This window comes from Nannizzia gypsea, genomic scaffold (genome assembly GCF_000150975.2).
Source record: "Nannizzia gypsea CBS 118893 supercont1.8 genomic scaffold, whole genome shotgun sequence".
Lineage (NCBI taxonomy): Eukaryota > Fungi > Ascomycota > Eurotiomycetes > Onygenales > Arthrodermataceae > Nannizzia > Nannizzia gypsea.
The window spans coordinates 757,630-781,524 of record NW_003345194.1 but is presented as its reverse complement, the minus strand read 5'-3'; the positions used below and the strand labels follow the sequence as shown (position 1 = coordinate 781,524).

The 23,895-nt window shown below is 51.1% G+C and overlaps 12 protein-coding genes across 12 annotated transcripts in view; 7 read left to right on the top strand and 5 right to left on the bottom strand.

Moving 5' to 3' along the window:
* Positions 1–578: 578 nt before the first annotated feature.
* Positions 579–1,460, bottom strand: MGYG_08145 (hypothetical protein; the record flags this gene model as incomplete). The annotated part of the gene is made up of 1 exon (XM_003169920.1): positions 579–1,460. The coding sequence occupies one exon, from the start codon at positions 1,458–1,460 to the stop codon at positions 579–581; it is 882 nt and encodes a 293-aa protein (XP_003169968.1).
* A 2,175-nt stretch (positions 1,461–3,635) lies between these two features.
* On the bottom strand, positions 3,636–5,231 carry MGYG_08144 (cmgc/cdk/pitslre protein kinase; the record flags this gene model as incomplete). Its single annotated transcript, XM_003169919.1, has 3 exons — positions 3,636–4,088; positions 4,164–4,578; positions 4,681–5,231. The coding sequence occupies 3 exons, from the start codon at positions 5,229–5,231 to the stop codon at positions 3,636–3,638; spliced, it is 1,419 nt and encodes a 472-aa protein (XP_003169967.1).
* A 263-nt stretch (positions 5,232–5,494) lies between these two features.
* MGYG_08143 (superoxide dismutase 1 copper chaperone) lies at positions 5,495–6,475 on the top strand (the record flags this gene model as incomplete). Its single annotated transcript, XM_003169918.1, has 4 exons — positions 5,495–5,512; positions 5,573–5,645; positions 5,721–5,855; positions 5,928–6,475. 4 exons carry the CDS (start codon positions 5,495–5,497, stop codon positions 6,473–6,475), a joined length of 774 nt encoding a protein of 257 aa, XP_003169966.1.
* A 732-nt stretch (positions 6,476–7,207) lies between these two features.
* Positions 7,208–9,148, top strand: MGYG_08142 (hypothetical protein; the record flags this gene model as incomplete). The annotated part of the gene is made up of 5 exons (XM_003169917.1): positions 7,208–7,222; positions 7,294–7,443; positions 7,514–7,849; positions 7,911–9,041; positions 9,125–9,148. The coding sequence occupies 5 exons, from the start codon at positions 7,208–7,210 to the stop codon at positions 9,146–9,148; spliced, it is 1,656 nt and encodes a 551-aa protein (XP_003169965.1).
* Positions 9,149–9,552: 404 nt separating this feature from the next.
* On the top strand, positions 9,553–10,798 carry MGYG_08141 (hypothetical protein; the record flags this gene model as incomplete). Its single annotated transcript, XM_003169916.1, has 3 exons — positions 9,553–9,678; positions 9,733–10,490; positions 10,558–10,798. 3 exons carry the CDS (start codon positions 9,553–9,555, stop codon positions 10,796–10,798), a joined length of 1,125 nt encoding a protein of 374 aa, XP_003169964.1.
* Positions 10,799–10,972: 174 nt separating this feature from the next.
* Positions 10,973–11,689, top strand: MGYG_08140 (hypothetical protein; the record flags this gene model as incomplete). The annotated part of the gene is made up of 1 exon (XM_003169915.1): positions 10,973–11,689. The coding sequence occupies one exon, from the start codon at positions 10,973–10,975 to the stop codon at positions 11,687–11,689; it is 717 nt and encodes a 238-aa protein (XP_003169963.1).
* Positions 11,690–11,814: 125 nt separating this feature from the next.
* On the top strand, positions 11,815–12,276 carry MGYG_08139 (hypothetical protein; the record flags this gene model as incomplete). The annotated part of the gene is made up of 1 exon (XM_003169914.1): positions 11,815–12,276. The coding sequence occupies one exon, from the start codon at positions 11,815–11,817 to the stop codon at positions 12,274–12,276; it is 462 nt and encodes a 153-aa protein (XP_003169962.1).
* Positions 12,277–12,734: 458 nt separating this feature from the next.
* Positions 12,735–14,222, top strand: MGYG_08138 (aspartate aminotransferase; the record flags this gene model as incomplete). Its single annotated transcript, XM_003169913.1, has 4 exons — positions 12,735–12,968; positions 13,022–13,153; positions 13,214–14,062; positions 14,124–14,222. 4 exons carry the CDS (start codon positions 12,735–12,737, stop codon positions 14,220–14,222), a joined length of 1,314 nt encoding a protein of 437 aa, XP_003169961.1.
* An 847-nt stretch (positions 14,223–15,069) lies between these two features.
* On the top strand, positions 15,070–15,948 carry MGYG_08137 (hypothetical protein; the record flags this gene model as incomplete). The annotated part of the gene is made up of 4 exons (XM_003169912.1): positions 15,070–15,138; positions 15,292–15,381; positions 15,540–15,638; positions 15,673–15,948. 4 exons carry the CDS (start codon positions 15,070–15,072, stop codon positions 15,946–15,948), a joined length of 534 nt encoding a protein of 177 aa, XP_003169960.1.
* Positions 15,949–18,939: 2,991 nt separating this feature from the next.
* MGYG_08134 (hypothetical protein) lies at positions 18,940–19,891 on the bottom strand (the record flags this gene model as incomplete). The annotated part of the gene is made up of 2 exons (XM_003169911.1): positions 19,244–19,891; positions 18,940–18,956 (listed from the first exon to the last, which is right to left on the bottom strand). The coding sequence occupies exons 1-2, from the start codon at positions 19,797–19,799 to the stop codon at positions 18,940–18,942; spliced, it is 573 nt and encodes a 190-aa protein (XP_003169959.1). The 5' UTR covers positions 19,800–19,891.
* Positions 19,892–20,436: 545 nt separating this feature from the next.
* MGYG_08133 (serine/threonine protein kinase) lies at positions 20,437–21,595 on the bottom strand (the record flags this gene model as incomplete). The annotated part of the gene is made up of 4 exons (XM_003169910.1): positions 20,437–20,802; positions 20,878–21,095; positions 21,164–21,435; positions 21,492–21,595. 4 exons carry the CDS (start codon positions 21,593–21,595, stop codon positions 20,437–20,439), a joined length of 960 nt encoding a protein of 319 aa, XP_003169958.1.
* Positions 21,596–22,267: 672 nt separating this feature from the next.
* MGYG_09189 (Mechanosensitive ion channel) overlaps positions 22,268–23,895 on the bottom strand; it is a gene marked incomplete at both ends in the record, with an annotated part of 2,761 nt that continues 1,133 nt past the window's right edge. Inside the window, one exon of the mRNA XM_003169909.1 lies at positions 22,268–23,730. Coding sequence (XP_003169957.1) covers positions 22,268–23,730 — 1,463 coding nt within the window. The remainder of the gene's footprint in view (positions 23,731–23,895) is intronic.

Here is a 23,895-nt window from a genome sequence, read left to right as displayed (position 1 = left end):
TGTAGTGCCCATACAGCAGTTGGGCGAGTATTTGGGCAAGGAGGATGGGGGCCCAGCGTTTGAGTCAGTGCCTTTGGATGAATGGGTTTCGAGGGCGAACGAGAGTGGAATCAACCCACTGGTGAGCGAGTATCTCAAAGACTTGCGAGACCAGGAGATTGAGGTGTCCCTTCCACTGGCTAAATGCAATCGTACGATGGAGGCGTTGGCCAAGTTGAACATTGACGCTGGAGTCAACGGCACCAACGGCACCAATGGCAGCGCAAACGGTACTAATGGAGTTCATTGAATTTGCGGAAACATGATTGTACTTAGAGAATAGATTGTTATAATATTATTTCCTTAAGCCATAATCAGTCAGCCATAAGAGTCAGTCATATCAGTAATGAGGTAAAGGAATATGAAATTTTGTCCATCTATAGATCTAGTCACAGCATATATAGCGACATCTCGGGGAATAACATCATATCACATAACATCAATCATATCATAACGCATAAAGAGTTCCCACCAAAACCGCCAACCCCCAGCCAGCGAGGAATACGGAAAAATAGCAAAGGTAATAATAAGCATAGCACCTAACCATGCAACACCGAAGAGCGAGAAAAACAGTATCCAAGGAGCGGTACATCTTCGTCGTCGTCATCAGTCTGAACGACCTCTGTCTCCTTTCCTACCTCTGAGCTCGTCAGGGTTTCTCCAATAGTGTGAGAGGATGTAGCGAAGAAGTCGAAGCTATTTCGTCTCGGAGATACAGGCTGGCTGTCATCATCTGATTCTTCTTCGTCTGGATCATGGAGAAGTTCAGGAGGCTGCTGGATGCTGTCTCTGGTGTAGTGGGCGTAGTCTGTTTCTTCGTCGGGCTCTGCATCGGAGAGGGTGGAATTTAGTTCGTTGTAGAGAGTTGAAATTGAACGTTTTCTCTGGACAGCACGGCTGTGGCTATCTAGCATGAAAACAATGTCTTCTCCGCTGTCGGATCCAGAGCTGCAGCTGCAGTCTGACCCGCATTCATCGAAATCGTCATCATCGTCATCATCAAATTCGTCATAAAGGTCATCATCATCATCATCATCGCTGTCAAAATCGAAATCGGATGTAGGATTCTGGCGTTTGTCACGGATGTCGCCGTCGCCGTTATCGTTGAAGGCCGTTACAGTGTTTCCGGCATTGGCATAGCTGACGGCCTGATTGAACCAGTCTTCCTGTTCGTTCTCTGCCTCAGCAAGGTCTGCCATAAGGCCGTCTAACATGTTTGCATGTGCGGTGAGGACCCGGAGGTCTCTATCCGGCCGCCGAGCAGCGTTCATCAGCTTGTGGCGGGCCACCTGGGCGAGAAAGTAGGTCTGGGAGAGGCTCATGTTGCTCTGTTGTCTTCTGCTCGTCGATGGCGATGGTGATGATGGAAGAAAAGAAGGAGGACGAGAAGGGAGACGAGAGGGCCTGACGGCGGCCGCCATGGTGATATCTCCCCCGGTGTTCATGCCGGATTGACTTTCTGACTCAAAATGGCGGAATAGGCTGATAAGATAACTAAAGCAGAGCCAGACCGATAGGCTGTAGATCGTAGATTGCGTTATCGGCGGTGCATTCACCCGCGGTTCATTCGCTCGGGAGCCAATAGTGAGCCAATAGAACAGTGATGGGGAGCGGCGTAAGAGGGAGAGTTCAGGGGATTTAGGTTGATTCCCAGGCTATCGAAGGGCGGGAGATCAGAACGCAGTCAAGTTAAGAAGAAGTGGCAAGGAAGGAAACTCGAAGATATACCCAGCAGGAACAGCGAGAAGCCGCCTTTTAAGGAGCGCCGCCAGCGACCTCTGGCAAACAGGGTGTGCAGGATGTGCTACCGGGTTCCTTTGCCCTGCTCCGTCCATCCATCCGCGTTATGATGCAATGAGTTCGCGGCAGAAGCAAGAAAATCCTGGTCGCCAAGCGCGCAGCCGACTCGCAAGCCGGCAGATGCAAGCTTAGTCACGGCGACGAACTATAACTGCGCTGTTATAGTTTGGTCGGCCGTCGGTTGTTGAAGATGTTAGGTTGAAGCTGTTGAGGCTGTTGAGTGAAGCTGAAGTCGCGAAGTCGTGAAGTCGAAGAAGTTGATGAAGACGACGATGGCGGGTGACTAAGCGCCGGCTCGACGTCGACGTCGCTGCTGCGAACATGACATCGACACAGCATCTACAGCAGATACAACAGCTACAGCAGATACAACAGCTACGAATTGACGAGATAATGATACCCAGAGATGACATGGCCACTACCTGGCTGACTGCGCGAGATACCCACCGTATCATCGATATCCCGCTTGATAGCCTTGAACGGCCGAGGTTTAATTACAGGATCAACGGGCAGCAGCATGAACCGACACTCTAGACTCAAGGACTTTGGCCAGTGAGGATGCTGAAGTGCGGGTTAACCGTGTCGACGATTGCCAGATGACTCTCCATACCAGTGTAACTCCCGATGCGATCCAAAGTTAGATCTTCTCTGGGAGAAGAAGGCCGCTCTGGTACGCGTCTGTGGCACTGCTCATTCCTGGAAACCTATCTCAATCACGCTTCTAGCTCGCGGTGCCATCCATGAAGGAAGCCTCGGATAGATACTGACTGGCGCGCTGACGGCAGCAAATTTGCCTCGATAACATTCCGATGACTCGGTCAACTGGATGCGGAGCGCGGTTCAGTGGACTCCAGAAGCTTATACCACGGTTGGATGATCTAGAGGTGGACATATTTGGGCAGCAGATTTGATAGCAAAGTCTTTCCTCACTATCACTGGCTCGGTGGCAGTGGGTCACCTCCAGCCTTTGATTATGAGCGGAGCATCCGTTTTGTTCGACTTATGTAGCTCGACGGAGCTACCTGGTTTCGGAGTATTCTCTATTCTAGGTTGACGACTATGGGAGCTCCCGTAATCTGCTTTCTACAGATCAAGTTCCGAGTCAAGTTAGAAGAACACCAACCACTAATATCGCACCACCCAGAGACAGAAAAGAAAGGAAAAAGAAATGCTGCTATCACAGCTAATTTTCCTATCCATGGCTGCTACGCGCAGCCCCGGCTGATCTGAACCACCCAACCCACCCAGACCCAGCCTCGCGCGGATGACGGGCCTACCACAGCATCCAAACCTTCCAATAGCCAACTCACCTCAAACCTGACTGCGCAAGCTCCCTTTCCCCCTTCTTGGTTCCACAAACTTGCCAACAAAAAAAGACAGAAAAAAGGACGAAAAAAAAAAATCGACCAAGAGATGACCTGCTTAGTCATGTTTACTTTTTACTAAGCAAAATAAGCTTAAATGGATGACGTCATCCCGTGACTTGCGGCTCTCGAAGAAAACAAAAAGGAAAAGGAAAACACTTTTGATATTTTCCAGTTTGCTGATGACCTTGCCACAGAGTTAACAAGTTGATGGGTGGTTGATTGATGGGTGGGGGGGTTCTCTGGACTCTGGTCTGGTTTACAATGGTGTGGCTTAGCTGTAGGTGGAAGACAGGATCAGCTATTCACAGGCCATTACGAGAGGGAACCAATTGGACATCGCCATCGCAGTTTGGTCTTTCAGAGTGCAGTTCTGGATACGGGAGAAAAAGAGACGAAAAAAAGACGCTAAAATTACATGCAGCTGCGGGACTAGCCCAATCTCAAAGAAAAGCCAGCTCCAGCCTCTGTCGAGCCAGAGTCGCCTCCTCCAAAAACATTCGCAAAGTCCAGCCGCGGCGCCTCTTCCCCCCTCTTTGGCGCCTCAGGAGTGTCACGTTTGCGCCTCTTCTCCAAATTCGCCTTGGATGGGAAGGTAGGGAACATCTCCTTGGGCTTCGGTTTGGGATCTTCGCGGAAGTATGGGTGTGACAGACATGATTTTGCTGTTGGTCTGGCTGCTGGGTTGAGAGCTAGCAGGTGAGAGAGCAGACTGAGGCCCGCTGAAGTAAGATAGGGAAACTTTGAGCGTGGTAGAAGCGGAACGGACGGGCCAGATAAGTCGGAAGAAGAAGAAGACGGTGGGAGACGAAGGGATTTGGCGTTGGGAAGGGAGCGGAAGCCTGGCCATGTCTGGGACGTCGGTGGACCGGTGAGGGCGAATATCTATCTGTGTCAGCAGGCAACTTCAACTGAACGAGACGAGGCAAAGACGGTGAGAAAGGGGTGTAGGAGGAATACCTCTGATAGCTGAGCTACTTCGTTCTTGCCACGAAGCAGAGGCTCCTTGGTCAACAGCTCCCCGAATATACAGCCAATACTCCACATATCAACCTCGGTTCCGTACTTGTCTGCTCCCAACAGCAGCTCGGGCGCCCGATACCACAGCGTAACAACCAGCTGGGTCAACTTCGGTGGCGGATCGCCGTAATACCTCGCCATTCCGAAGTCAGCCAGCTTGACCTCCCCACGGTTATTCATAAGTAGATTCGAAGTCTTCAGATCCCGATGCATGATCCAATGCGAGTGCAGAAACTCGGCCGCGCCTAGAACCTGAAGCAGGACCGTTTTCGTCTCGGAGGGCAAGAAGGGCTCCCTCATCTCGTCAAGTAGGCTCTTGAGGTCGTGTTCGATGAAATCCATGACCAGGAAAACGCTGCGGGAAGAAAGGCCGAGTAAGGACAGACAAGGAGGTTAATGACCATCAATGTATCTGGGCTTTTCACCGACAAGACATAAGGAAAGGGGCATAGCTTACTCGTCCATTGTGTCGCCCATGACCACTTCACGCAGCTGGATGATGTGCGGGTGTCGCGAGGCGAGCAGGGTCTGTATCTCGCGCAGGCCGGTGACAGGGAACCCATCGTACGCGTTCTCCATCTTGAGCTTCTTGATAGCCACGATCTGGCCTGTAGCCGTCTCTCTGGCCCTCGAAACCCAGCCGTAGGACCCTTCTTCGATCGCATTCAGGTTTTCGAAGTTGTCGATGTGTCTGCAGGGGCCCCATTCCGGTGCTGGGAACTGGAGCAGCCTTGCCGGCGGTGCAGTGCTGGCAGCTTCGGGGGCTTCGTTCGACAGCCGCCGTCGTTTCGTAGGCGGTTCACTTCCATTCTCTGCTCTATCTGGCTGTTTATCACTGGTATCTATCGGGTGTTGTTGTTGCTGTTGCTGTTGTTGTCTCTGTTCAAGGAGTCGCTGTCTCTCTGCCTTTGCGCGCTTCTTCGCTTCTTTCTCTAGCTTGCGCCGCTGGACTTCAGCCTCTGTCGCTGGGTTATCGTCTGCCCATCGAGATTTAGCCGGAGCTGACATCTTCGCTGTCTTGTCTTCGCTTCTTTCACCCCGACCTTCATTTTCCTTAAGCCGTAGGTCGAGTCTCTCGAGATGTCGATGCCCGGACTTAGGATGTTCCGCCGTGACGATTGAAGCCGGCCGCGAGCCCCTCGGCAGCGTCTGATATTAATACTATGACGATGACATTGACCTCTACATACATTACTAGAGACGGGTAGAGTGATGGAGTGATATAAGAGATAGACTGTTATTTTTACGGCCAGAGAGAGAGAGACGACACCATGATCGAGCCATTTCAAGTACGGTTGGAAGCCCCTCCCTAGATATCAAATGAAGGCAGCTAACATTGACAACTATAGGCAACATTTGCGGTGCCCTTGACGTGCGAGAGCTGCATCAAGGACGTCTCTAAGCCGCTGTACGAGCTGGCCGGTTAGTCTATAACTTTTAGCTGCCTGTGAGTTTAGTTGGTAGTGGAAGGCCAAGTCGTTGACATCTACGGAAAAGGCATAAAAAAGGTCGATGCCAACTTAGCAGACCAGTTGATCATGGTCGAAGGCACTGCTGCGCCCTCTGCCATAGTGGCTGCGATCCAGGGCACCGGCCGAGACGCCATTCTACGCGGCAGCGGGACATCTAACAGTACGTCTACGAAGCCGAACTAGTTCATGTGAGAAAAGGATACAGACAGACAGCGTATACTGACTGTATAAGACGCCTCGGTGTGCATCCTAGAGACACACAGAGAGGACGTTGCAAACAAGATCCGGGGCCTGGTGCGCATGGTGCAAGTCTCGGGGAATCTGACTATATTCGATCTGACGATCAACGGGCTCTCGCCAGGCAGATACTGGGCCACCATTCGTGAGACGGGAGACATATCCCGCGGACCTGAGTCCACCGGTGGAGTCTGGGAGGCCGTCAAAGAACTGAAAGAGCAGCAGCAACAAAGTAACCATAACGACGATAAAAGCCGCAAAGACAGTGAACCCCGGGGAGTGGTGGGCAGCGTGGACGTGGACGAGCACGGCAAAGGCAGCGTCTTCCTGGACCGGCCGATAGCCGTCTGGGAGATGATCGGACGCAGCATGGTGGTATCACGGCAGCGCGAGGGACCCTTCAGCGTCGACGACGAGGACACCATCGTCGGGGTCGTTGCTCGCAGCGCCGGCGTCTGGGACAACGAGAAGATGGTGTGTTCGTGCTCGGGCAAGAATGTCTGGGAGGAGCGCAGGGAGCAGCTGTCCAGGGGCATTGTCTGAGCCGAGACTCCTGCGCGAGATGCCTCCGGTACCTGCAGCGGCTACTGTGACTTGTGTAACGAACGCACTCCTTCGCTTTCACTGCGGCCTGAGGGATATAAGAAGATACAAAATATCGCACCTAGCGACGGCTGCCAAAAATATCACCCCGTATCATATCACCAACTAGTTACCAGCACCACCAACAGCCAGCATTGAATAATCTTTTCTTTGTAGTCGGTGGCAGCGGCCGTGATTCGCTGTCTTGTAACCGCCGGCCTCAGCTTGGCTGCATCTTCGCCCGGGAGTGACATCTAGAGTGACAAAGTGACATAGTGACATCTTCACGCCGCATCTGGATCTCGCTGCAAGGAGCTGGTTAGTTGGCAGTGAATGCTCGAGGCTGACTGAGTACAGCCAGTTGGTGTCTCATCCAGCAGCCGTCGACATTCTATAAGAAGCCCGAAAGGCCCGTCCTAAGCGCCCGCCGTCCTCATCCTGCATCGCCACGAGCAAGCCAGCAGGAAAAACGCTGCAGCGCATCCCTGGCCATCACACCCGGTCACAGTCTTGTCGCTGCTGGGCGCGCCACCCGCCATCGGTCCAGCCGTCAGTTCATGCTCCCGGTCCATAATTCGCTAAGGGAGGGAGACGATACGAGTCCGATAACTATATCACTGCTAAGCGCCCGCCTTTGAGCTGCCTGAGCCCGCCGTCGCTGCGTTCGTTGCATTCCGGACACCGTCAATCGCCATGTCGTTGAAGCAGGTAGGTGGATATGAAGCAGGAGAATAGGAACAAGAAGAAGAAGCCAGAGACTGACGGTGAATGATTCACAGGAAATCGAGACCTGGGTTCAGGCACTGGCTCATTACGATAACAACGAGTTCGAAGATGCCATCGCCGTCTTTGCTGGCATCGCAGACACATCCAAGATCCTCTTCAACTGCGGCGTCATCTACGCTACGCTGGGCGAGCATGTCAAAGCAGTACGTCTTCTAGCTGGTCATTTACTACGGGATCGGCCGGATAGGATAACTAGCTAACTGGCGGGAACAGGTGGACTGCTACCAGCGAGCCATCGCCCTGGACAAGTACCTCGCCATCGCGTACTTCCAGCAGGGCGTGTCGAACTTCCTCATCGGCGACTTCGAAGAGGCCCTCGCCAACTTCAACGATACCCTGCTGTACCTGCGAGGCAACACGACGATAGACTACGAGCAGCTCGGCCTCAAGTACAAGCTCTACTCGTGCGAGGTCCTCTTCAACCGCGGGCTGTGCTATATCTACTTGCAGGAGGTCGAGTCGGGCATGAACGATCTGACCTACGCTGCAAAGGAAAAGGCAAAGCCAGACCACGATGTCATCGATGAAGCCATTGCGGAGACTGCCGAGGTGAGTCTTTCTTGTTCTCCTTCATTTACTATAGTAAAGGCAGTTCTAAAGGGTTGTCTAGGGATATACGGTGTTCTCCATACCAGTTGGTGTGATATATCGACCGAGCGAGGCCAAGGTCAAGAATCTCAAGACCAAGGAATATCTCGGCAAAGCGAGGCTGGTGGCTGCGTCTGATAGGGCCAACACCTTCACTGGCTTCCAGGGTCATGAGACAAAGGTGCCTGTCTTTGAAAGCTCCCGGGACGACCGGCCGCCTGAGAACATCTCATACGGGGCTACCAACCTCGTGCAGAAGAACATCGGAGCCAGGAGCAGACAGCAGTCTGAACCGCCCATCAGCAGAAATGCGTTCCCTCCAACACCACCTCCAGACGAGAAGGCTGCCTCCTCTCTCGTACCTGGTAACGGATCTACCGGCAGCTTGGCCCGCAAACAGTCCCTGACCAGGGCAACTCGGCCCCCAGTTCTAGAGTTGGGACGAACGTCCTCTGAACAGCCACAGTCCATTGGCGGATCAACAGTGGTAGACAACCAGCCAACAAAAGTCCAACAGGAAAAACCCCGGGTTGGCACCATCCGTACAGCCTCTGAGCCACGGGGGCCAGCCTCGAGACTCTCAGCCATCCGCTACGGCCCTCCTCCAAACGGCAAGCTGCTCTTCCGCGAGACCACCGGCCAACATCGACGACCCATGTCCAACATTTCCCCCTTGTCAGAGGAGCCACAGGCCTACTATACCATGTACGCCGCCGGACCAGGGCCAGGCTACACCACCGAAAACGGCCACACCCGACTCCCTGAATACATCAACGAGGAAGGCTACGAGTCCGGGACCCCCGACGAAGACTCAGGAGACGGCATCCAGTTTGAGATGGTCGGTGCCCATCCACCCCAACACCAACTCTCCAGCCGCCGCCGCCACTCCTCCCGCCGTCCCGAAATCAAAAAGATCCGCGTCAAGGTCCATGCCGACTCAGACACGCGCTTTATCATGATCACTCCCACTACAGAATACGAAGAGTTCGAAAACAAGATCCGTGAAAAGTTCGGGTTCAAAGGTAACCTAAAGATTAAAATGCAGGACGACGGGGATATGGTCACCCTTGCAGACCAGGATGACCTCGACATGCTCGTGGCTGCGGCCAAGCAGGCGGCTCGAAAGGAGAACAATGATATGGGCAAGACGGAGGTAAGGGTCTCGTGCATTCCGCCTGTTAGCTTTGCATTTGACTAGCTAACCTGTCATTCTTCCTTCTTCTCTCTCCCTCTCAGATCTGGGTTATTGAGATCCTGTGATAAAAAAAATGGTCCCTCTTCCCTTTGTTCTACTGGTAAACCAGTTAATTTTGATAGATGGCGTTTTTGGGAGACTTGAGCTTTGCTTTGCTTTGCGTTTGGTAGGCTTAAAGCTGGCGGGTTAGCATGGAGTTTTTGGTTATGTCCATAATTGGTAGCTTACGATTGATGATATCTTTTCCTCTCTACGCCGTCTTATACATCTATCTCATCTCTCCATCATCTTCTGGGTCTGAGCCTCTTTTATGCATTAGTTCTTATATATCGCCGTCGCCGTCGCTCTTCTTCTTGTCTGCTTCACTTGTATATGATGACTAAGCGCGTCTAGCAAAGAGAACGTCTACAACATCTACAGACGCTGCATAATTCAATTAACAGAGCGAAGAGACGGCGAGCAATCGAAGATGACGGACCTTACGCCAGCAGTCAATGATCTGCTCAGGGCTCGCGGCAGCTCTCTCCTCTCCAGCGTGACGAGCAGTCCCTCCGACACGCAGGTGGACGAGTTCCTCAAGGAGGCTCATAGAATCGTACGTGGCCATCCCACCCTCCAATGCCAGATACACCCACTAAACAAGCAGTAGAACGTCCACATAGCATCTCTCCTGGCATATCTCAAGTCTATACGAACAGTGTACCTGTCCACGGCACCCGCCAGGCCATCTGGCCGCACACAAAGCGCAGACTTCAACCCGCTCAACCCGTCGTCAAGCTCGATATCAACACACCTAACCGACCCCGAGCGAGACTCGATCGATTCCTCCACTGCATCCTTACTGCAAGATCTATCTCGCTCCATAGGGAACCTGGCGTCAGCCGAATCGCTACGTGCCCAGACCCAGGCATCTGTGTTGCGCAAGAAGTACGGCCATGGCAAACTAAACGAGCGGCTATGGCAGTGGGCTGGAGGCGGAGGAGTCGTGGACGTACCTCGTTCATCTGAGCAGGAAGAAGCAGAGGATACGGAGAAGAATGTCGTCGGCATACGCGAGAGTGTTCTTTGGTTTCTTAGGCGGGGCCTAGAGTGTGCCGCGGAGGTGCAGAGGGAGATGGTCGAGAAGAGGATCGAGAGAATCCGAGAGAAGGAGAAGAGTGTGCTGTATAAGGCTAAAGCAGGCCAGATGCCGATACACACGCAGCCTAATGGTGGTAGTGGAATGGGCGGTGGGAGCGGACGATACGACGGTGGAGATGAAGATACGTTACGCGGGCGAGATATTTCTATCGACGAGAAGGAGGCCGCGGCTATTGAATCGCAGCTTTCGCCGGAGCAGCTGCAGCTGTTTGCGCAGGAGAACGACGGCATGCTGAAGTATTATGAAGACACCCTCGGCAAGGTCCAGTACGTACATTATATTGCATCTCTAACCCTTGTTTGTGCGTGGATAGTACCTGCTAACATGAAGAAGAAACGCGGAGAAGTCGCTGCTGGAGATATCCTCGCTGCAACAGACGCTGGTGGCTCATCTGGCTACGCAGGAAGACTATATCAACCAGCTTGTGCGTGATGCCGACTCGACTCACGCCAACGTCGGACGAGGCAACAAGGAGCTGAAGAGAGCGAGCGAGCGACGCAGCGAGGCCCAGATGGTCTTCTGGGCTACCGTCGTCCTTTGCGTCTGGCTGATCTTGTGGGATGCCATTTTCTAGTCCAAATAGCTGGCTTGCGCCTGCCTACGGTCGAACCCAGCGCCTCCTCGGCTTTATTATGGGCAACTTGATGTCAACAAATATAGCATACTACGCACTACTCTGTACGCCAAAGAACATCGCATCATCTACTTCGTATAGACCTACTACTTGTGCTAGATTAAAGACGGCAAGATGGACATCGAGTCGGGTAACGAGCCAGAAATCCCGGCTGCGGATCCCCAAGACGGAGACAAGGCCAGCTCCGACTCAGTGTTACAGATCGAGGCTCAACCCCAGACTGAACCCCAGACTACTGCTACTACGGCTACGGCTACGGCTACGACGCAGCCCTTTACCGCCGGCTGGCTGCTTGTCTTTTCTCCACTGAAAGTAAGGCTCAACCCGTCCGAGGGCTGGACCTTTACCGGCGAACTGCCGCCTCTTGCCCCGGACGACGGCTGGCCCAGCCCGCCCAACTCGAAGACCTACGTGGGCATCACCGACGACCAGACGCCAGGAGCAATCATCTACCCTAACCAGCCGGTGTTTCTGTCCTTCGACTCCGGCCAGCAGCACAAGTACCGGCTGCGCAACAAGCAAGGGCTGCACGTCTCAGAGGAGAACGTAGTGTTTGGCCCGCCGTACCAGACGGTTACGGCGCGCACGGCGGTAGCCCTGATGACGGCGTACTCTGTTAGATTGTGGAGGGAGCGGCAGGGGGATCTGAAACGTGGAGAGTATCTTAAATGGGAGAGCAAGCGACTGCGCTGGGAGGCCAAGTTCCTGGAGCGCGAGTGGTTCATCAGGGGCAACAGGGAGATATTCCCGCCAGGCACCACCAGCGGCGACGTCTTTAACGCCATCCGCGCGCTGGAGGAGATGCCGACTGTCTATCCGCTTCCCAACTAGACTATCCTATACATGATTTCTCTTCTTCCTCTGCTTCTTCTGCGTCTTCTCTGTATATCTATATAAAACACGTGACGTAGATATGCTCAAAAGGGCAAAAAGCGACGTCGAGGATCGAAAAGACGATGCGAAACGCAGCAAAAACACGACGAGACGAGCTGAAACGCCGACTGAACGCCCATCGGCCTCCCGTCCAATCGATCTCGGATCCCCAGGGCGCTCCCGAGACTCCTTCGAGAACGCATGCTTCGGCTCTCCAGCCTGTCCAGGCACCCTGGGACGGGCCAAACTGGATCCCAACACGAACCGCTCGATCCCTGCCTGCAAGGCCGGAGCAAGACACGAATAAAGACGACGAAAAGGAAGACGAAAATGAAGGAGAGTTAGGATGGTGGAAGAGGTCGGGCTTCGCGGGTGCGCCCAGTCAGGATGATTATCGCAAGGTCATCGGGCAGACAGGAACAGGGCTGTGCAGCCAGACCAGACCAGACAGTGTCTCTCCCTCTCTCTCAGCTCTCAGCCAGCCCGGCGCCCTCCAACGAACGAACAGGAACAGCAGCAAAGGAAGTGTCAGCGAGAAGGCCTAGAAGCAGATGAAACGGAAGAGAACGCCGCTTTTCTTTTTCTCTGCGCTTTGCTTCCTTTTCCCCTGGTACCTCTGGCGATGTAACTACCGCTATCCCGGTCGAGCATGGGACGACCTGCAGGAGCGGCTATGGGCGCTGAACACGCGAGAGCATGAGACAGAGCAAGACGAAGAAGATATATAACTCATTCCTCCATCTCTTAGAGGACTCTTCTTCTTCTCTTCTCTTCGTCTCGCCGTCTCTTCGTCTCTACCAAACAACAGCAGCCCTCGGAGTTAGCGGCGGGAAGACCCTCGGATCCACCTCCGTCTTTCTTGCTCTGCAATTCACTGCGACTTTCGCCTTCTTCGTTTCTTTTGCCTGTCACACTCGAGACCTGCCACTGCTTGCTTGCTCTCCTGCGTCTGCACTACATATACAGCTTCCCCTGCTTCCTCTGGCTTTTGTTTTCCTACAAGATGGCGCCCGCTGCTGTTTCGACCACCGCCCGCGACCGTCTGGATACTGTCTCACGCCACATCATGACGCCCAGCTTCTTCACCCCCTCGGCTGTGCCCAAGGCACCGGAAGACCCTCTGTTTGGTCTCGCCGCTGCCTGCAGAGCTGATACTTCCGACAAGAAGATAGATCTCGGCATCGGTGCCTACAGAGACTCTGATGCGAAGCCATGGGTGCTCCCCGTCGTCAAGAAGGTCAGTCAAGTTGATACAGTTGCACATGCAGACACATGCTAATACTGTCACAGGCCGACCGGATGCTGCGAGATGACCCCAAGCTCAACCACGAATACCTTCCTATTGCCGGCCTAAAGGACTTCACCACTGCTGCCCAGAAGCTCATCCTCGGCGAGAACTCTCCTGCCATCAGAGAGAACAGAGTGAGTCACCCAGGCATACCTCGAGTCACTTCTACATGGACAACACTAACAGGAACATAGGTCGTCACCTTCCAGACAATCTCAGGCACCGGTGCCGTCCATCTCGGAGGCCTGTTCATCTCCAAGTTCTTCCCATCCTCTCCCAAGCCCACCATCTACCTCTCCAACCCAACATGGCCCAACCACCCCCAGATCTTCAAGACCGTCCACCTCGAGTCGGCCTACTACCCATACTTCAACCCGGCCAACAAGGGCCTCAACCTTGAGGGCATGCTCAAGACCATCCGCGCGGCTCCTTCCGGCTCCGTCATCCTCCTTCACCCATGCGCCCACAATCCCACCGGCGTAGATCCCACCCAGCACCAGTGGAAGCAGATCGCTACCGTCATGCGTGAACGCAACCACTTCCCCTTCTTCGACTGCGCCTACCAGGGCTTCGCGTCCGGTGACCTCTCCCGTGACTCCTGGGCCGTCCGCTACTTCATCTCCGAGGGCTTCGAGATGTGCGTCTCCCAGTCCTTCGCCAAAAACTTCGGCCTCTACGGCGAGCGTGCTGGTGCCTTCCACTTCATCACTGCTCCCGGACCAAATGCCGCCGAGGCCCTCACCAACGTTGCCTCCCAGCTCGCTATCCTGCAGCGCTCCGAGATCTCCAACCCCCCAGCCTACGGTGCTCGAATTGCCTCCCTCATCCTCAATGATCCCACCCTGTTCAAGGAGTGGGAGGAGGACCTCCGCACCATGTCCGGCCGTATCGTCGAGATGAGACAGGGTGTCCGAGAACGTCTCGAGGAGAAGGGCACCCCAGGCACCTGGGACCACATCACCAACCAGATTGGCATGTTCAGCTTCACTGGCCTCACCGAGGAGCAGGTCCAGATCCTCCGTGAGAAGTGGCACATCTACATGGTACGTCCTTTACCCAATATTCATATTCTTATCTTACCACCACATACTAACATCTCTCTAGACCAAGAACGGCCGTATTTCCATGGCTGGCCTCAACGTCCATAACATCGACTACTTTGCCGAGGCAGTCGATGCCGTCGTTAGAGAAACTACCAAATAGACTTACACTCCATCTCTACTATCTCCTACCCCTATCAACTAGCCCGCTGGTCGCATGTACAAAACCCTTACCACCCAAATAATTTCGGACATAAAGTTTATTCCCAATTCCCTTGTATCTACGTATCTCTCTCTCTTCATCTCGTTTTTTTCATCTTTCTTCGGGGGGGCATTGGAAAAGAAAATCAACTAAAAAGAGCACCACCACAACCACCGGTTAGTTACTACACTCGCTAGTCGGTTACTTATTTCATGATATGATATGAACTTTCTATCTACTCAATCCAATCCATCGTGTACTACTTACCGCATACCCCAATCAATCATCAATCCACGATCTCAATTGACCTCCACATCATTTGTTCATCAGTTTCATATGCCTGCACTTTAGTTCGTATCATATCGGTCTCGGCGCACCCACGCCCTGCCGGCTATATATTACGCACCTTACGCCACTAACTAGTGATTTAGTTCGCTGCAAAGTTCGATCATTGCTCAACGGCGTTTCAGGGGTCAACGCATAGACTCGCATATATGCACACTTTTTGGGCCCTGGTCGTTACATACATAGTTAGGTGGTTACGTGTTTGGTTTGGTTTGGTATCAACAGGCATCTTCATCGCCGATACGAGATAGATCAAGCAATTATTTGATAGATAGATAGGAACACCTTGTTTATATTCTATAACACACGGCATATTACTAGCAACCAAACATCCATTATCCATTGTAGCTCCTGTACTAGCACTGTCAGAGTCCAAGGAACTCCAGGAACCAACGTTCAATAACTAAGAACAGGTCCAATCTCGATGTTATGTCCAGCCGGCCGCGAGTATGGCCGCGACGCGATGTGCCGAGCGCGGTTTCTCGTTGTCGGATTTCATATCTATTTCATCGAGAAAGACTTCGGGAACAATGTATGGTGGTATAGTTCATGTCTATATCAAAAGAGACCAACATGATGTGGTCAGGTCGACCCCCTTTGAGGACAATGGCTCTCCATCATTTAATGCACTATGAGTCGAAGGTCAATGTTTATATGACCTGGCACATTCATCCCTTCTCTATAGCCTTTCGTTATAAATCTTCATGTCGATTATATCAAGGTCATCAGCGCGGTTCTGAGAGATGGCTCAACTTGCGGTGCTGAAAGTGATGGCGTTAGTGACGGCAGCACAAGCGTATCCCATAGTTAACGTCATTGGACTCTTCATCATAGCAAGGCATTTCTCCTCCTTTTTAGCAACCAATAGCTTCACAAGATAGCATAGCTTGGGGGATGACCGGGCCATATATAGCGCTAACTCTGCTCAAAAAGCTGGGGGCACGGCGCATATTTCTCGAGTCGATTTCGCATAGTAAAAGGACGCCCCCATATCCCCAAACTATCATTACCACCGACGTACTTCAGCCGCGAGTATGTTAAAGACACTGACACTATAAAAGAAAAGGTCTTTTTCGTCGAAATAGGGCCTTATCCTATTGTGGCGGGTATAGTTAAGGCAGTCCTTGGAACATTAGTCACCTCTTTGCCTACGCCCCAGCGCAGCCGTGGTGACTTGAAAGTTGTAACCGAATTGCTCGTTGTCCTTTATTTCGCTGGCAGAGGTGTCCGCCATGAAGAGTCGTTAGTTTTCTATTGTCTTCGTCGTAAAGGACAAATTGGGCGTATCTTCCAACTGCCACAATCCATCCTTATTGCAATTATGAGCCTAGTAAAATCCTAGCTCCCCTTTAACGATCTTCGTGTCTAAGGCCAATGCCGTTAATTGGGATATGTGATCCTCCGTCAACTTTCTGAGGAACGGAGGCAAGTTAGAGACCGGGATAGGACCAATGTCTCCTCTAAACGGGATCCAGTCTTCGTGCGCCAACCTAGGAGGCCCGTCCATATAGTCTACCGACGGGATAGTGATAGTGGCCCCGGGCTCTTCTAGGCCTTAACATTGGTTAGGCCCGTAGAAATACCGCCGTAACAGGGTCAAGGCCCCTTGCTTGCCCCAGTGGCCATTACGATCATGGGCTTCTCTTAAAGTGGCAAGAACTTGGGATTCAAGAACACAAGCCAAGGACAGGTCAATGTAGCCTTGCATAGTAGTCCGCCGAACATGTTGGGCCACAAGGGAAAAAAGGCCTGATGCCCCAAGGTATCCTTGGGTAATGTGTGCGAGACGTAGCTAAAGTGGAATATCCTAACACCCACTTTGAAAGGGTGGATAGATAGATACTACCTGATCTTTGGCTCTCCTCTCCCCTTTCCAGGGGGCTTGCCTGTACCACAAAGAATTGTATCTCGTGGTATTTAGTGCCTTGCTGGATAAATTGGAGAGCTGGGGCTTGTGGTGGTGGCGTTGTTGCTGCTGATAGTTAACTAACGCACTCGATATATCTTCAAGTCAATCACCTGAGTTGCGAATTTATGCACAAGGATTCAACCTGAGGAACCTCGTTCGCACACTTCGACGGTGATTGATTGTTTTGCGGAGTAGAAATAAATCGTGTATTTTTGGATAGCGATAACTATCAAGTGTATCGCAAATGTAGGCGATGTCGAGATGGATTTTAATCCTCGTTCTGCCCTAGCAATGAGTGCATCAGGGGTTTTTATAGTGCATTCAACTGTTGGTTTGTCGAATCGAAGAGTTTTTAGTCTGGAGACGAGTAGCCAGGGATTTCCTGTCTTATGCCAATAGCTCTTCTAGTAGATCGCAAGCGCCGTCAGAGCTCCGTCGACTGCCTTACTATATGTGGTAATGTCCTTATTTGAATTCATTATTCAACTTTGGTATTCAGCCACTTATCGATCTGCTTCACGCGATGGAGGCGAAGCACGGAGGATACAATGGTTGAGGTAATAGTCCTTAAGATGCCTGTGCCGTTGCTATCGTTGTAGTCCGTGTATAGCCCAAGATGACAAGATGGTAACTGGTCATCTGCTCCGAGGTATCCCGTAAAATATCTGCAGTATTTTTCGTAGCCCAGAGGAGGTATAAATATCTCCTCAACTCCATGACCTGGTCAAATACAGCCATATCCGCCCTCCCTGCGGCGCTAAGTCGGTTGCAAGATTGTTTGAGAACTCATTTTTCCGCGCGTTTCGAAAGTTCCAGGCCACTATCTTGTGGGGGGTATTACGCATAGTAATGATATGGAGGGCTAAAGTTAGGTAAAGTCCTCCCTGATTATAAGAGATGGATATGACCCTTTATATAACGCCTTGTTACGTAGACACCTAGTTATCTGCAAGGCGCAGCCGTGTCACCCGTAATACAGAGCCCATAACGCCCTTAAGATAAGGAAGCTGCGATTCGATTTCCTTGCTTGGTGAGCCCAACCTTCTCGGTAACAATCATATCCAGAAGAGTACCGTGAGTGATGCGGAGCCTTATCTGGTGGCTGGTAGGTAGTATCCACCATTTAGATGTAAAGGTGGCAGGATAAGGTGTACCGGCCGCTCCATGAACTGCATCTGATTCCGATGCGGCGTGGAGACTTGACAAATTCTCAGTAGCTTTACCAAATGCCTTCCTAGTACTGACGTTATGGTCTTTGTATATCTCGAGAAACTCCTCACAAAAGGTTGTTTAATAGAAGCTGCATCCTGTGTTGCCCCGCTGCTACCCTTAACGGCAGTATACATGCTATCGCACTCTCGGAGGATTGATTTCACGAGGGAGATAGAACAGCATACTCACAAGCAGTAGATCAACTTTGCTACCACAGGGAGCAGGTCTGCCATTTTGGCCGAATGGTAAGATTTGGTATCTGTATGCCAACCAATGAGTAGAGGATGATTCGGAAGCAATGATTGGGTAGCTGGCGGAATTCGACAGTTCCGCATCCGCCTTCGCGGGCATTCCTAAAATTCCAGGATATTATTTTGCTTGGGGATATCTCATTCCAAAGGATCTCCTTGCTCGGAAAGCTGTCTATCCACGGAAATAGGGCCGGGACCAACTGTTTGTTGAAACCAAGGACAGCTCAACAGCAGTGCATAAGTTCTGCATGGGCGCTATTCACGGGCGGAGGGCCGTCACCCCTATCCGCGGTTCTGCTGTAGGGCCCCTAGGGCCGCCATCCTCCGTCAGGGATCCTCGCCCTCTTATGTGTGGGATGTGCCAACCCTTAAATATGCAGCGAAAGTATTGTTGGCCGAGTTATTTGTTGAGCAAATGCATCGACTCTGATGATATATCCAGATGCAGCGAGTGTATCCTAGCGTGAATTAGGGTTGAATACATGATTATACCTGTTGACCTGTCATAGTGGCATACCTTCATGCTGAGTCTATGCTCATCCGCTATCTCCTGGTCGCCTGGATTCGGGCTAAGATCGGATTCTTCAGCTTCATGCTTTACAAAACCGTTTCTTGTATTATTCGGGGTCACATGGTATATATGTCCTTCGGAATATATAAGGATACTGAAAGGCGGTAGAATAAAGAAGAATGGAAAGTAGATACTTCAGAGACGAAGTACAAAAGGAAGAAGGCAAGGAATTGAAAACTTGGGGGATCCAGCTGGTTTATATAACCGGGGCCCCAGGCAATTCACTTGTTATCGAAAAATCTCAGTCACTGCAACTGTTTGCGTTTGCGTTTGCAGGCAGTGACTTGAAAACGGGTATATGCTTATAGCGGTGAATAAAGAAATTCAAGACCAGGAAGTGGAGTATACCAATTTTATGCGTAGAGGAATTTTGAACCCTGAAGATACGGGCTACAGCATGGCATATCCTATACATCACAGCAAAGATCAGTGAAATACCAAAAAAAGTACCAAACACCACAGTGACAGAAATTGCATGGTCAGTTAGTTAAACAGTCAGTTCAATAAAGCCTTGCTTAAACCGAGACAGATTCACGTAGCTTCCAACATTACGACTCTCGTCCCTCCCCGCCACAACCACAGAAACAAGAATATTTTCCAAGTAGAAGAAAAAATTCAGTTTAGATAACCTGTCCGGTTCATTCACAGTAGTCATGTCACCGTCGCTCTCAATCTCCCCCTTAAAGATACTTACTCGAAACGACCATGTATGTATCCAGCGAAGTAGCACCAGCCACCAACGCCTTTGCCTCTTCCTCAACCATTCCAACTTTCATCCAGCATGGCTCCAGATCAATAAACCCGCCATCCGCCAACGCATAGATGGCGCCCATCACCCAGGCCCGACAAGAAAACTTCTCTGACTCCCGTATGCTTGAAGATCGCACACATTCGTCTACCGCCGCCATCCACTCGGCGTTGACATCAGGTAGCTCGCCCACCTTGAGCGCAACCAGCATGTCCCGAGAAAGAGTAACGTCTCCGGGTTGAACTATATACCGCCATTCCGATTCATCGTTGGGCCGGAACTGCTGCAGTATTGTGCCAGTGGTGGGTGAGTTGGCGACCAGCAGGGCCCAGTGGTATTTCTCGTGTTGACCTAGTTTACTGAGGGTCAGGTAGATTCCCTTGGGCGAGAGGCGGATGCCATCGTCTGAGAGGTTTGAGGTCGAGGAACTCGGAGTGTCCATCTCTGGAGTCGCAGATGGAGTCGTAGATGTGGATTGGCAGGTTGATGCTGGCTCCGCCATGGCTCCTTATGTTGATCTTTGCTTTTGCGGGCGGTTTTGTTCCGAGCAGCTATCTGGAGGGGGTATTTAAGCCTTATCCGCGCAGCCCTGGGGATAGATCTGGACGGGTCGCTATCAGCCCAAGTAGCTCTGCTACGAGTCAGAGGTTGCTGGCCGGACGAGATACCGTCATGACCTCAACGGAGGGACATGAAGGTGAAGATGAAGATGAGACGTCGTCGGGTTTTTGTTTTGTCGATTCGGCCCTTTTTGGTTGCAAAAGTTTGGGGTAAAAGCGGGGCACGTGATGGTTTGCACTGTTTGCACTCCATTTTTGTTGCTTACAAATAAGCCTTCGGGTTATCATTAATACTTTTCCGGATTAGTCATGAAGGCAATGATTACTCATCCGGATAAGCATTAATATTTTACCGGAAGTGTATTAATAAGCAGTAAAATTGCTGTGCAAACAGTGCAATGTTACCCCCTTCAGTAAAAGGTACTCCCGAGGTTCCAAGCAGATCCTTATCACGTGTAAAACAAAAAAATAAGGTTAACCAATAGTTACAAAATTAGGTTAAGGCTTCGGCTTTAATTTTAACGAGAAACATCTCAGTATTAACGGAGAAAAGTTGACCTTGGAAGAGGAGATGATAATCTATGGATGGGAAAACCAAGGATGCTCCAACGCCTCATGTGCTGTTACCCGTTTTTGGGGGTCCAAGCTTGTCATCTTCAAGATCATGTCCTCAAACTCGGGATCGTCCATATCATTCGACCATTGTGAAAACGGCTTGTAGGGGTGATAGTCAGCCACCCGATCATCCCATAGAAATCCAAGGACTTTGCAGTGCATATAATCATCTCCAATATGTGTTATGAGCCCGTTCAGCCCCTTTCGGTCTCCAAAATATGAAACTTGGCGCTGCAAACGGATAACATAAGGAAATGCACCCTGTGCTTCATGCTTCCGCAGATCCTCGTCTGCACCAAAGATGACTTTTCTAAGCATCGCGTAGATGCACTAGTTAGTTGATTAAATAATGCTGTTAGCCATTGAATGAAATAAAGCCTGCCAACGTGACCCAATGAGACTCACTACAGCTGCAAAGGAAAATATATCGGAAGGCTTGTTGAGTTCGCCTTTTAAATGGGCTTCAGGACTTCGCCAGTTATCATTGCCAGCTAGCATTCCTTTGATGCATCTTCCCTTCGGAAGATAGGCTGCGTTTTCAAGATCAATAACCCGAACTTGCTCGATGGTCGTTTCCGGTCCAGTGCCGCTGTAGTTAACCATGATATTTTCAGGTTTGATATCTAATAGGATGGCATTTAGATCCACATTGATAACCATGGAGAGGAATATCAATCCGTTGTTTACTTACCTAAATGGACAACGTCATGGCTATGTAGGTCAGCAATACCTCGCAATCCGGCCTTTAGAACTTGCTTCCGAGTTTGTACCGATACTTGCTTTCGTACAAGGCTTAGAAGATCATCGTCCATATATCTATAGGCAAAAGTTCGCTTGTTCGGAATTGTATCACAGGGTAGCCGTAGATATGGGCTTTCATGCAGCCGCGGCCGGATGTCTTCGTTGAAACTTGAAAAGATAGCTTCCGGAATGTCCTTCAAGACGAACTTTTCTTGTCCAGACCTAGAATATCTCATGAGTCAACTAGGTATATAATCAGGGGATGGCTGTGTTCTCACGTTGCCAGCCAAACGCGGCCAAGACGAGGTCTCTCCTGGATCAATTGTTTGAGGATATAGCGGCGTCCCAGAGAACCGATCAGTTCGCCAGATGGAAGTGCCATATTCGTTTCCCTTTCGTTCAAATCACTGACTTGAAACTCGAGAGAGTGAAGAACTCAGCAAGTGTAGGTAACAACAGGCTTCTTTTCCTAGTCAAGGTAAGCTTCAAACCGTGATGGAAAATTACAATACAAATCTATGGTACTGTGACAATCAATCTAGCTAGCTGCATGAGGAGTACAGACAATCAACTAGCTATCAATTAGACCTGTAGGTAACCAATTATACAAACTATGGCATAACCATTGCACAACGAAAAAAATAAGAACATATAAGTGATCAAAAAGACTAGTTGTCGGTACATAAGAGTACGACGGCCAAAAGTAGGAGTCAATTCATAAGTCTCGTGTAGTAAATATCTATGTGTATAGGACGTATAAAGCTGACGAAGGAAGGTGTTTGGCCCAGCCAGAACGGATCCTAAGTCACGTTTGGCGAAGAAAGTAAAGAAAAAGCGTTGTGCTGGTGCTTGTGCTGGAAAGAGAGAGCGGTCTATAAAAGGGACGAAGCAATAATCAAAAGAAATATGTATGGATAACAATTTGGGAGAAGGAGAGAGGAAAACTTTTTAATCCGTTCACGTAGCCCAAAAATATGGAAATTCAAATCACACCGTATCACGCCATGCCTACCGTCATTCAAAATAATCCAACCCATTCAATTGATTAGCTGAGTTAGACACGCGGGGGCCCCTGGCCTTGTGGTCCCTGGCCTTGTCCCCTCGCTATGATAGTGGCAGGATGGACGTTGCCCTGCTGTGTCTGATTCTGGCTAGACGCACCAGGCTGGCTGTACATCTGACCCTGTGGACTAGCTGCTCTGAATGGGTTATTCGAAGGACAAACTATACATCCCCCCCGAATTCCGAACCCCTGAAACGGAATCCAGGGAGTTTGAAAGCTCATCTTTATGTTAGGATTCTGGCTTAAGCGTCTATGTCCTGTTGACGGCCCGCGGATAAGATGTTCCTGTGTAACGTTCGCTGAGGACGGGGTGCTTTCCATTGGGGGGCGGGAATTAAGGGCGCTGGCGAATGCAGCTTCAGGGTTATGTGGTGAGTAAACATTAGAAGTTGAGTTGCTTGCTGTGGAACCGCGGTATGCTAGACCGGAGATGGAAGTTACTCCTGCTGCTGCTGCGGCGGCTGGACCAGCTCCTGGGTGAGGAGACAGGGGCGCAGGGTCAGCGGAGAGAGCTTCGTCCATCTGGTCTGTTGGGATCATGCGTTTGGCTTCCTTGTTGGCTGCATACTCGTCCTTGCTGTGCTGAGCTTGTTCATGGGAGATGGAGACAGAGTATGACGGTTTGGAGATATCGCCGAGAGCGGCATCTCCACCTCCAGGACCGTAGATCGGGATCTTCTTGATGGCAAGGACCAGTGCGCACAGGAACTTGGACCTTCTGGTGGCTCGAACAACTTCGTTATGCCAGTTGGATTTGTGATGGAGTTCAATCTTGAGCTCAAGTTTATTCATATCTCCTAGACCCGTAACTTCGATGCCAACATCTGGTCCGAAATCACGGGCGTTGTCCTTGGCTCGGACAAAGGCTTGCATCTCACGCTTGAGAAGCTGGATGTCGCCGAAGGAGGTACCGAAGTCGCAGGTTAGAGTGAGCTGTTCACGCATGGCCTTGGAGCGGGTGACGTTATGGATCCATTGGGTGTTGAGTACGATGTTGGGCACCTGGATGGACTTGTGGTGCTGAATGTTTCGGAAGACTGTGAAAAGAAGGGAGATGTGCTCGACCATGAGCTCCTCGTCATTGATATGCACACGATCACCGACGTCATAAGGGTGTTTGACGAAGAGGAAGATGCATGAACCAAGGACCTCCTGGGCGGTAGCAGCGAAGACGAAAGACAGAGACAAGAGAGCAGTAGCTCCAGCAGCCAAGGTGGTGCCAAATCCCTTGTTAAGGAACGCAACGAACACGAGGATAACGAGAATGAAGACGACGGCCAAGAGCAAGTTGTCGAGGACGTTGATGGCTTGATCGACATCGTGCATGGACTTGCTCATGGATTGTCTTGCCTTGCCGAACTCGGAGACGGTCAGAATCATCTCGTCCAAGCTGATGTCGCCGTTATCGTCTCTGTCAAGAGCAGCCATGCACTCTTCCGCTTCGGTACGGTGGTCTGGCCCAAAGACATCGTACAGGTCATCAATGTACAGAGCATCTCGTCCCTGAAGCACAAACGACATCCACAGACGACGAGCCAGAGCCTCGGAAGACTTGCGTTTCTCCAGTGCCAGAATAACGATTGAATGAGCAGACGAGGAGTTAAAAACCTGCTTCCAGT